Here is a 12,386-nt window from a genome sequence, read left to right on the forward strand (position 1 = left end):
TTCCACTTAACCTGCTCTCTCGGGAACTACATTAGCACTTAGGGATAAAAGATCCTTGCGCTCATGTAAAATAGTTCTCTTAAATTTGGCAAAAAAAGAAAAAAATAAGTAGCACGATGTCAGTTTACAAAAGTATTGCTTTTGGATCGCTAATAATGTAAACATTTTAAGCATATACATATATTTAGTAAAACATATTTGAAAAATGAATTTCAGGATATATCACGGGATAGGCGGAAGGAACAAATTTTTGTCCAAGCATGGTAACATGCTTCAAGAATAAATAGGTCAAGGTAACCGGGGGCTTTAATTTTGCTCAAGCGCCTTTATAATAGATTATATCAGTTAATTTGTTTAATATTCTTAACAGTATATTTGAACAGAATAGGTTTTGTGTCACAATATATGTGTTAAATTGTTTTCTGGATAAATACTTAAAATACAACCAAAGATGAAATTAGCAAACAGTTGTTCATATTTCTTATATTGTTCATTAAAGTGCCCATGTATACTGTACATACATGCAACCACGAACTGATGGTTTTTTCAAATATCAAAAACGCGAAATGGCGTATGAATCTGCATGTTCCTTGAGTGAATGATGCTCCATTAAATAGTCTTCACCGAAATTGAATGGAATATGCTTATGAATATATACAATCGCTGATATAAAATGCATTTATTCTCTAAACAGGGTTTAACAAGTTGGGGCTTATCGGAAATTGGAACACATAACTGCAGGATTTGATACAAAGCTAGAGCCAACGTTGAACGCTACTTGTATCTGTTGCATGGCAGAGTCAAACACAGACACCCGCGTTCATTCATAACGGTGTCGTTTACAGTAGCCAGTTATCTTAAATTAGACGTAATGATTATCATGTGGTAGTAAAACTGCTACGCGGAAACTGTCCTTTCAACATGCAACCAGTTAGGGTTCTCACTAGAGCTACGTCTCAAAATCTAGTTTACATTTGTCTAAAAATAAACTTTTTCCTTGAGACGGGTAATTATACATTATCAAAAACTGATAGTAAAATTTAATATAAATATATTAAATGTTACTTTTAAAGAGCCGTGTTACAAGTGATTTTAAAAATAAATAAATTGGTGCATAAAACTGAACACATACCTAATCAGGTGCAGAAACATGTTTCTCCCGGAGCTCACTGTGAAAGTTTTATCGCATTGAGTTGATTAAAGAAAAGACTTGTTTTGTTAAAAATAATATGTACGTTCTTCATTTCTACGTTATTGTGGTTTAAAATATAACCATGAAAAGCCATAAACATTTATAACATTCTAGTCACAGTAAACATGTATTTTTCCATCTTCAAGAGAGAAGTACTGTATGTATATTAATCAAATAATAAAAAATAGGGCTTAGGAACCATCAATTAATCGCAAAGTATATGTTTTGTAACTATCAGATTGACTGTTTGTACAGTGCTCCTCCCCCGATCTGCTTTAACAAATCCTCTTTTTCTCCATGGGCTTATGTCTCTACCGGGGACGCAAGTTGCTGCGTGTGATCTTCGTGCAAGCTTTCAAGATTCAGTACGTCGAAAAAGATATTTATTCTGGCAAAATATTGCTCGTCACAGCTTGTTGCTGACTGCACTTTCTGAGTCTTTTTTGTGATGTTTTTTGCAAGGCGGATTCGTTTCTTGTTAAGTTAATAAATTAAGATCGTATTAAAGTTACTTTTCTTCTTTCCCTGCAAAGGGAGGTGGGACGAAAACGTTGCGAACATTAAGTACACGATTGAATTCCAAAAGGAGAATGAGTTTGGGGTAAGTTGAAATTCGCGTTTTATCCAGGATCATGATGTTACGTGAACTCGGGGTGTAATAAAATGCCACTCTGTGTAAATGATTCATTATTGTCGTGTACATTTTGAGTAAGTCATGCAATTATATTTATTCGCAGGTATGTGAGTCTCTTTGCCGTTTTGCTAACATTCCACTTTGTAAAAGGGGTAAGTTCTGCAGTTTTTACTTTTATACCAGGTATTACGTTTTTTAAACACTGAAATCAGTTAGAGAACAGGGTTCAACGATTCAATATTATACTGCAAGGGAGACACTTTTATAACTGTTATTGTGAGCAACAATTACAAGCCTATCAGTAAGCGATTATCTATGTTGTTTATGGTATCTGTTAACAACCATACATCCATTGCTATACTGTACTTGTCTTTATTTGTACTGTAAAGTATATGTGTCGTTTTAGACCCATATTCATTTGAAATATCTATATTACAGTAACAATATGAAGTTATTGAATTTGAAATATTTGCAAATGACCATGGTCATGAAGTTTAAGATATTTTTTCTCTAGCACACGTTCATGCATTGGAAATCTTGGTAATGTAACGACAAGTGTTTTCAACCAGATATGATTTTCACGTCCAAGACATTAAGGTGCAAGCAATTGAAATTCAATTTGTTTCATCTGAGTGAAGTGTATAGCCACAAGAATTAAATCATTGGTCAGTGATCATTGATCTACTTGTTTAATTAGCTGGACTTTATTAGTTTATTATTCTGAAAAAGTGCTCTGGTATGACATTTTCATATGGAAAATAAAAAAAAAGTTTGTATACCTTTGAACACTTAACTTTCTTTACCATTTTTTTTAGGTTCACCTTTTTCTGTGACGATGGCTCCATTAAGTTTATACAAATACTGACAATAATGACACTGAATGATGAGGGAAACATCCACTTCAATGTCATGTCCATTTGTGTGGTGATTAGTATTAAAAAACTTAAATCAGTGGTTCATATTTAAAGTGGAATCACCTTAGCTGTGAGAGTAGTACTCCTGCCTTCATTAAGGAAGCTGTTATTTACAAGTTTCTGCATTTTTGTTAATCCAGAAATTACAAAATTGTTTGATAATTTTTCATTGGAATGTGGCAAGTATTTATGTGTGTGTGTGTTATGCTGTTGTTAGTTACATTTCTTGCTGTTTAAGATTTTCCTCTTTTTTATGTTCTTGTTATTTAAGGCTTCTCTTGCTATTTAGAATTCAAATGAATTTTACACTGAAGTAACAACTTCAATTTAAAATTAGATAACCTTTGTGGGCGGCACGGTGGCGCAGTGGGTAGCGCTGCTGCCTCACAGTTAGGAGACCCGGGTTCACTTCCTGGGTTCTCCCTGCGTGGAGTTTGCATGGTGTCTGCGTGGGTTTCCTCTTGGTGCTCCGGTTTCCTCCCACAATCCAAAGACATGCAGGTTAAGTGCATTGGCGATTCTAAATTGTCCCAGGTGTGTGTGTGTGCGTGGCTTGTGCTGGGCTGGCGCCCTGCCTGGGGTTTGTTTCCTGCCTTGTGCCCTGTGTTGGCTGGGATTGGCTCCAGCAGACCCTTGTGACCCTGTAGTTAGGATATAGCAGGTTGGATAATGGATGGATGTCCTTTGCCACTAACTGTCAGTATTTATATAAAATTAATGGATCCATCTCCATTATTTAAAAGATGGTAAAAACGATAAAGTTTAAAACTGTAGAAAAAATACTTAGTTCCTTTAAAATGAACATATCTTACTAGCATGCACTTCTAAATACAGAATAAGAGAAGGAAAATTAAAAGTTGCCAGTTAAATAAATCGATTAACAGAAATAATACTGACCAATTGATTTGTAAAACTGGCTGGAATGAAAACCTGCAGCCATAGTGGTACCCCAAGATGGAACATGGAAACCTTTTTCATAAGCTACATCATAACTGACATGACAACTCTTAGACATTTATTGGTTATTTCTTATTAATAATTAATAACCAATGGAAAACTAAACATTTTTTATTTTGAACCTTGCTATAATGTTTACAAAAAAGATTTTAAATTTATTTCTATTGCTACATTTTTACAATTATCCCCTATCATAGAATGAAATTGCCATTTATTAATAATAGTTTTTGAGTCTTTCAGGTGTACTCAGTGTTCTTAATGTTAATATATGCTGTAATTTTGAAAACCTATTCAAACAGACTATGTTATAAATCTACGTGTATACCTTTTGCATAAAAGGAAGGTTTGACTGGTAAAAATGACATCTGTATTTGATGATGTTATTGACATCATATTGCAAGTTGTTCTACTTTATAATAAACATAACAAATATAACAGAACCTTTCAAAACTCATGTTATTCAATTCTTTGTAAATGACCTTCAATTAAAGCAAATATTATACAGAAATGGTTTTGTAAAAATGCAAGATTTTGGCCTATAGTTGAATTGTAGAAATATATACATGCTGTACGTTTTGGTTTCTAATCTTATGCAAGTGTTTGGAACAGCACCCTGTCTTAGATACACAGGTGTTTTTCACATATTTACTATAAACAATAAAATATATTTTTACAATCAAATTTTCTTCCCTCTTGACTAATTCCTATGTGATGCCTCAACATCTGATAGCTTTCCCCACAGATGTAAACATGGGCAATAAACTGTTGGTAGTCAAGCCAACAGTAAGTAACAATTTTTCAATTTTTTTCTATTCAATTGTATACTTAAGGTGTTTCAAATCCAAATTAATTACTTACAGAATTCTGTCCTTTCCCATATACAAAATCAGTGTATAGTTACATTTAAAAAGCCTTAGCCAGTTAAAAAGTTGTCATTGACAGAAATGTTTTGCTTTATAATGTTGCATTATGGAAATATTTTCACATATCTTTGGAAACTGTCTAGTAATACTTTCATAATTACATTACTATGAAAATATGTTTGAAAATTATATATCAAGTGTAAATGTATGAATGTTAATACATGTATTTCCATACCTGTACCAGTATTATACTTTGGTTTAAAGTAATCCCACTACACAATGGCAAAATGGATAAATTACATTGTGTTATCTTTTAGGTGCCGATTTGCACTTACACATTTTTTATATGTACAGGGTGGAAAGTGGATTAGGTACAGTTTAAGAAGATGTCATTCCCTACATCTAAGATAACAACTTGGAGGAGTCCTGTACATCTGCACCCTGGTTCTTTAAGAGGATGGGCTTGTGAGTGCAGTGAGACATGGTGCCTCCAGAGGGCACACTAGAAAGAAGTACACAGGCATTTGTGAGTAGTTTTCTTGAGTTTAGAAATGATTCCCAGCATTCCTCAGGAAGCACCTGCAAAGAAGGGTAAAACAATTCATTGCCCATAGTTACAAGGTGCGGGAGATACAAATACTCCCCTGTACTGAAGTAGTGCTGCCAAAATTACAAGGGTGAAGAAGGTGAGCAGGGAAAGTTTAGGTGCTAGTTTTCCTTAATTATTTATTAAAGTATGTTACCTCACCATTAAATCAAACCTAAGCATCTGTTTTTGGCTTTTGGTATTTTGATCCTAGTAATTGAGCATTCTGTAACCCCTTTTTTAAGCTGAAATTGTCGAATTAATCATGCAGAAAGTCTTAGAATGAGATTACATTCTAACAAATTTATATTAAAAGCATAACAACAGTTTATTTTTATATACTGTAGTGTGCTCCATAGTATTACATGGTCCACAGCACTGAACACACCATAATAGTAGTGCTTCGGGTGCACATATGACCCATTTTGACGTTCTTTACATAGTGTTCTTGGAAATGACATTATTGGATGCTTTATGAAATTATATTTTTAATTTTTTCTTCCAACACTTAATAATTTGGTTCGTAAAATCCAGGACTATTGTTTTAGGCTATTAATACTTGATAGATTTGTTATGACATATGAATGCATACAGTGTGTGTAATGCATTCAATGAATTAATATTCTCATTAGTCACATGGTACGGATGATATCTCCATTTTTACGCAATCGTGCCAAAATAGCTTCTACAAACACATTATTAGTTGTATTGACACAGTACAATATTTAATATGTGATGCATTTAATTAAGAATCTTTCTAAAATAATTGTTGATTGATATGTCTTACTATAAACAGACATCACAAATGTCAGCCTAATGTCTTTCTCCTTTAAAATTTTTGATTCTACCATGAAGCAACATAATCAAATAAACCTTTGAATCATACAGCACAAAATATTGTCAAAAGAAACTTGATATCACACAAGTCAACTACCTTTATTATTATACACTTATATGTACTATACATTTTTTTCATGAAACTTTAAATAAATTGATTTTAAACTTCCCATAATCAAAATTCTTATTTCACAAAGCCTTTAATGTTCAAAAATATTAATTCCAAATGCCCATTAAGAACAGTCATGGTGCTGCTTTGTATTTCAGGGTAACAAATATGAATACTGGGCCAATCACTGCATGTACTTTGTATTTTTTCCCTCATGTCTGCGTGTTTTTTTCTCCAGGTATGCAGGTATACTCCAGGTTTTCTGTCAGTTTTTCATAGACAAGCAGGTAAAGATTATAAGCAACTCTATACTGTCATGGTGGGTGTATAGATTTGTGTGCCCTCCCATGTAACATTGTTAAACTAAATTTAGAGTTTCTAGTCAATTTAATTTGAATGCCTTTTGGATGTAAAACCCAGACAAGTACAGCGTAAATATGCAAGCTCTACACTCCTTGTGACTGAAGAGATTGGAATTTAAACCTAGAATCTCAAATCTGTCAAGCAACAGCACTAAACACTTAACCACCATACGACCCTTTTTATTAAATGAACAGCTAAATTTAACAAGTTCAGTCTTGTACAGCCCACATATATCATTTTAATATTTTAGATAAGCAGGAACATGCCTCATTTCTTTGTTTTTCTATGGTGAAACCTTAAATAACTTGCCTGCTAATTCTAAAATTGTAAAATTGAAAATTTAAGCTCCAGTGAGCTAGTAAGAACTTTGATCTATAGAACATCTGAAGCACTTCCTAGTAGCATATATTTACAATCATTTGACATTTTAGTAATGTACTGGGTTTTTTTTACATATAATTTTTTTCATTAAATGAATGCAACCCTCTCTATACTGTGAATTGCCAGGGGAAAATTATACTAATACACCAGTCCATATTTACCTTTTTATACTTTTTGAAAGAAAAGTCTGTGGTATTCCAAGGGCAGCTTGTGATTGGGGGCTATCTCTTGTTACAGCTGTAGAGAAAACACTGTTGTGTCTGCTTTATGTGGGTAGCTAGATACTTCATATATTAAGATTATTTGGACAAAAAACAATATATTGTAGAGTGTATGTGAGAGAGAGAAATAGTTGAAAAAATCAAAAAAAAAAAAAAAAAGAAACTGGAAATAAAGAAGAAATTGGAAATAAAGAAGAAATTGTTCAAAGAACTCATAAAATACTTAAAATAATCCATAGTCCTGTTCTGCTCCATATCTCTAACTTCTGTACATAAAGATAAGGTGTTTGCCTCAGGTTATCCTTGTAACTTACAATTTCTCACATAAAAAGTGATGTTGTATTTGATATTGTTACTTTGAGTTGTACTTTTCAGTTCTCTGTAAACATCTGGAAAAGAGAGTGCTCTGTAATAAGTGTGTTATAAAGTAAATGCTGTTTAAATTGACAGTGGTGTAAATGACCTTTGTGAAACATTATAGAAGGTGCAAATTCTTCTATAAACAGGTACAAAAATAATTCTGTCATACCTAATGAGGGTTTTCATTTCTAATTTTGATTTTTATACTAATTTTAGACATTTTTAAATAAATAAAATCATCACATTCTTATTAAATTATATTCTGGAATCAACTTAAGCCAATAAGCATGTCTGAAAGTATTATGTTACCACAATCTTATACAGTATATTGTAATTTTAACTACTTTCAGATGTTTAATATTGACAGGAAAAATGTGTTCTGTTGAAATAATTGTTTATGATTTAATGAATGAAAAGGTATTTGCATCTGTAAAATTTTGTATAATGTAAAAGTACCTTTTGTAAGATAAGTTCTTTATGACCAGATGGCCAATAAACAGATAAACTGTCTGTGTGTCCATTTGGTTACTATATCATTCCAACAGATGGCACATCACAAACATTTGGAGTAATAAAATGCATTGCATTTGTCAATCCAATAGACGGTACATCAGAAACATTACCACTTTTTTGAGTCCAATACCAAATATAACAGAGACAAAAGAATTCCATTTTTCATTCCAACAGATGGCACATCAGGAAGGTTTTTTAGTAATGCATTTTATTACTACAAATATTTGTGAAGTGCCATCTGTTGGAATGTCAAATGCAATGTATATTATTACTAAATACAATCCAATATATAGTGCACTGTAAACATTAACACTACGGTCTAAGATAATTACTTAGATTTCAACCTGTCTAAGATGGGTAGCTCAGCTTGTTTTGAGAAGAAAATGTGTTTTTTAAAGTATAACCACTCCCAAAATATTTAGTCTTGAAGTGCCACAAAAAGAGATTTTGTGATCGTGGGGTCACTAGTGTGCCTGAAATGCAGCCTTACACAGTGTGCTTCCTTTCAAGTGCACTGGTGGGAAGCTTACATGGAAGTGTGGATTGACTCTTGGCAAGAGCAGAGGTAGACCCAGTTGTCATTGTCCAAGTTGGAACAAATGACATACATAAGAGCAGGCTGTCAATTTGAAATCCACATTTGTTGATTTAGGTGCCAAGCTGAGGAGCAGAACTACAAAAGTAGTCTTCTGCAAAGTTCTACCTGTACCACACTCAATTCCAGATAAAAATGAGGAGTTTAGAAAGATTACCGTGTGTCTTAAATCTTGGTGTAGGGTAGAAAGATACAGTTTTATTGGACATTGGGGCTCTCTCCTGCTGCCACAGGTTACATCAGAACCAGAGGGGCACCAATGTGTGGGAGAGGAATGTGAGTAGATTAGTTAAAGATTGTTTAAACTAATAAATGGTTAGATCTTGTCACAGGTGGCTAGGGGTGGTACCCAGCTGGGACGCCCCGGAGGACCGGAGAGGGGGGCTTACGCCTCCCCCAGACCACGTGGGGGCGACCGCCCTGGTGACTTTGGGGACCACGGAAACTGAGCTTGGAAGCTCAACCCTATAGGGGCCCGTGGTGCATATTTGTTTATCTTGATTTTCAGAAAGTTTTTGATAAGGTTAAACATGAGAGGTTTGGCATCAAACTAAAAGAAGTGGGAGTTCATTGTGTAGTGGCTAGATGATTGTAAAATTTGCTAAAACACAGGAAGCAAAGGGCTAGGGTGTGAGGAACCTAATCAGAACTGAGTGATGGTAAGAGTGGTGTTTCTCAGTGGTCACTGCAAGGGCCACTACTATTTGATATATACGTAAATGAGCCAGATAGGAATATAAAATACAAGCTGGTTAAGTATGTAGATGATGCCAAACTAGGTAGATTAGAAGGTAATCTAGGCCTTAAATTTATATTAAGCAAAAGTAAGGTATTAAATATAGTGAATAAAAATGTTAGATTTCAATAAATGAAGTCTAAAACATAAAAGTACTCCTTATGAGAAGGACCTTGGAGTCACAGTGAACTTGTCATTGTCAACTTTCAGGCAGTTTTCAGAAGCAATTAAGTATACTAACAGGTTAATTTACAGAGCAGAGTACAGTTCAAAGGAAATTATGCTTAGGCATTTTAACACACTAGTGTGGCCTCACCTGGATTACTATGTGCAGGCTTGGTCTTCGGGCTATTAAAAAGACATAATGCTAGAAAAATTGCAGAGAGGAACAAATAGGCTGATTTCATTACTGCAGCCTGTGGTTTATTAGGAAAGTTTGAAGGAGTTGAATCTTTTTAATTTAAGCAGAGATTAGAAGGTGACACAATTAAGTTGTTTGAAATTATGAAAGGAATTAGTACCATGGATCAAAACTCTTTACTTAAAATAAGTTTTAAGAACTATACCTGAAAGAACAAACAACTGTGTAAAATAGAAATGCATAATAATGTAAACTCTCACACAAAGTTTAAGTACAAAAGTAAAATTAGTAACACTTTAAAAATAGCCTGCCTCCATGCTATAAGTGTCAAAAATAAAACCAATTGCGTTGGAGATGTATGTAGCTGCACCTAATAATGATATTATAGCAATAACAGAAACCTAGCTAAATAATAAATATAGGGACAAATATAATGGAGGGACTGCGGTGGGTTGGCACCCTGCCCCGGATTGGTTCCTGCCTTGTGCCCTGTGTTGGCTGGGATTGGCTCCAGCAGACCCCCGTGACCCTGTGTTTGGATTCAGCGGGTTGGAAAATGGATGGATGGATAATGGAGGGATACACATATTTTATGAAGGATGGCCAGAACTGTAAAGGTTGTTGTTTATGTCAAACAGAATTAGATTTCAAGTCTTTTTCAAATGGACGATGAGCCAAATCTTAGGGAGAACGTCTGGATTTATCTAGAAAGCAATAGGGAACATGTCTTATTTTAGGGACATGTTATAGACCCCCAATGCAGACAGTAATTTCAATGCACACCTTTTTACTAATATTAAAAAAGCAAGTTTCTTTAACTACATGAATATTAACTATGTTAATCTTGCAAATAGCGGAGCACAAGAGCAGGAGTAATTAGTGACTGTTTTTTAAAACTATGTTAAAGCAACAATGTGGGTTATCCCTGTCAATATTTAGTTTTTGAAATAATCAGGGTAGAAACAGAGGTGAATGAACCACTAGAGTCAATTGACCATAATAAAACATAATAAATTCTCAGTGTTTTAGAAGATCTGGGATGCAAAAACCAAGGGCCTCATGTATTAATGGTGCGTACACACAAAAATGTTGTGCACATCCATTTTTACACACACTTCAAGATGTATAAAAACTAAACTTTGTGTAAAGCCACTCACATTTTTACTGCAGACTCAGACCATGCGTTCACACGTTTCTTCTTAGTTTTGCAAACTGGTGGCACCCAGTGTCAAAGCAGTGCCACTGTTTCTGTGTCATTTCCTTTCTTCTTCATATTCGCATCCATGACATGGGATTTATCAAATACACAGAAATTAATTGCATATCATTTACAAATTTAATTCACTTGATTGTAATCATTCTGTAATAATATAATGGTGCATGGAATGGCCAAACTATTCCAAATACTATAGCTGCTTTAGAGTTGTTAGAAGAAATGGAAGAGTTAGAAAAGAGTGTGCATTTATAGATGAATATGAGTGGCTTCTAAGTTGATACCGATTTCCAAGAGCTATCCTCTTGGAGCTGTGTACTGAACTGGCGACAGCTTTACACAGGTAGACTGTGAAAAATTGTGCGCTACGTGCTCCTTTGCAATATCTGTCCACTTTCGGGTTTTTAGCCACAGGAGCTTTTCAATGTGAACTTACTGACTGATTGGGTATTTCACAATCATTGAGTTGTGCCATGCCAGCTGTATAGCATGGTATTATGCCCTTGTCATCCAGATATATAAGTTTTTCTTACACTGTGGTTGAACTGGGAAACATCCAAGCACAATTCACAGCAATGTCTGGCTTTCCAAATGTAATTGGAGCAGTCAACTGCACGCACATTGCTATTTCAACGATGCTGAACAAGTTACACCAGCCAAGGATGAATCACCAAAAGAATGAGCTGGCATTACCTCATCTATTGCAAGAGCGCCTATAAAATAGCTAACTCTGCACTGCTCAATTTTTCTAATTAGTATGGCAAAAGGCAAGCAGTCTTTATAAAGATAGCGAGGCAACTCAAAGAGGCATGTAAAGAGCAGAGAATCTATCCTTTGTGGCACTCAGTGCTGATGCTACACTATAAATGCACCTTCAACGAAAGAATTTGCTTATGTAAATAGGAAAAGCATGTCCACTCTATTAATGTGCTGGTTTATAGTCCACAGGAAATGTGTTGAATTGTGCAAGCATGTAACATGCTGCATAATGTGGCACATTATGGCCCATACCTGAAGAGATGTGGTATGATGAAACTGACCCTGACCCACCAAATAATCAACCAATGGACAGCGTTACAACTTTGTTTGAATGTAATTAGCAGAACAAAAAAACAGGTAATCAGATGGAGCATTTATTTTTAACCAGTTCATTTAATTTATGGTCAGTATAACATAGTAAGCCGTTATATTCCTTAGTACATTGGCCACATACAGCATCCACTATTGCATTTTGTGGCTCCAGAGCAGAGTCCGTCGCCTCACAGCCAAATAGCCACCCAGTGGTTTCCATGGCAGAGGTGTGTGCGAAGCCAGCCCCTAAAGATGTGCTCGGCACGACAGCATCATCACCGTGTGGATTTGTATCCTTGGTATGGGGATCAACGTTTGTAATATTCTCTGAAACAAAATAAACAAACAGTGGGCTGCAACTTTACTTTTCACGTCAACTTTGATATCTGACCACTTTTTTATTTCGGGCACTTTGTGACTTTATGAACTTGAACTTTCGAGTGTCTCCACCACTCTGTATCACTTGATCAACTTCCTTTT

General features: G+C 34.8%; 1 protein-coding gene across 1 annotated transcript in view; it reads left to right on the top strand.

The window, feature by feature from the left end:
• The first annotated feature begins 1,489 nt into the window (after window positions 1-1,489).
• Window positions 1,490-12,386, top strand: part of col4a6 (collagen, type IV, alpha 6) — a 542,265-nt gene continuing 531,368 nt past the window's right edge. The window contains exons 1-2 of the mRNA XM_028815433.2: window positions 1,490-1,793; window positions 1,930-1,978. Of these exons, the coding sequence (XP_028671266.1) occupies window positions 1,783-1,793; window positions 1,930-1,978 (60 nt within the window). The 5' untranslated portion in view covers window positions 1,490-1,782. The remainder of the gene's footprint in view (window positions 1,794-1,929; window positions 1,979-12,386) is intronic.

This window comes from Erpetoichthys calabaricus, chromosome 12 (assembly GCF_900747795.2).
Source record: "Erpetoichthys calabaricus chromosome 12, fErpCal1.3, whole genome shotgun sequence".
NCBI lineage: Eukaryota > Metazoa > Chordata > Cladistia > Polypteriformes > Polypteridae > Erpetoichthys > Erpetoichthys calabaricus.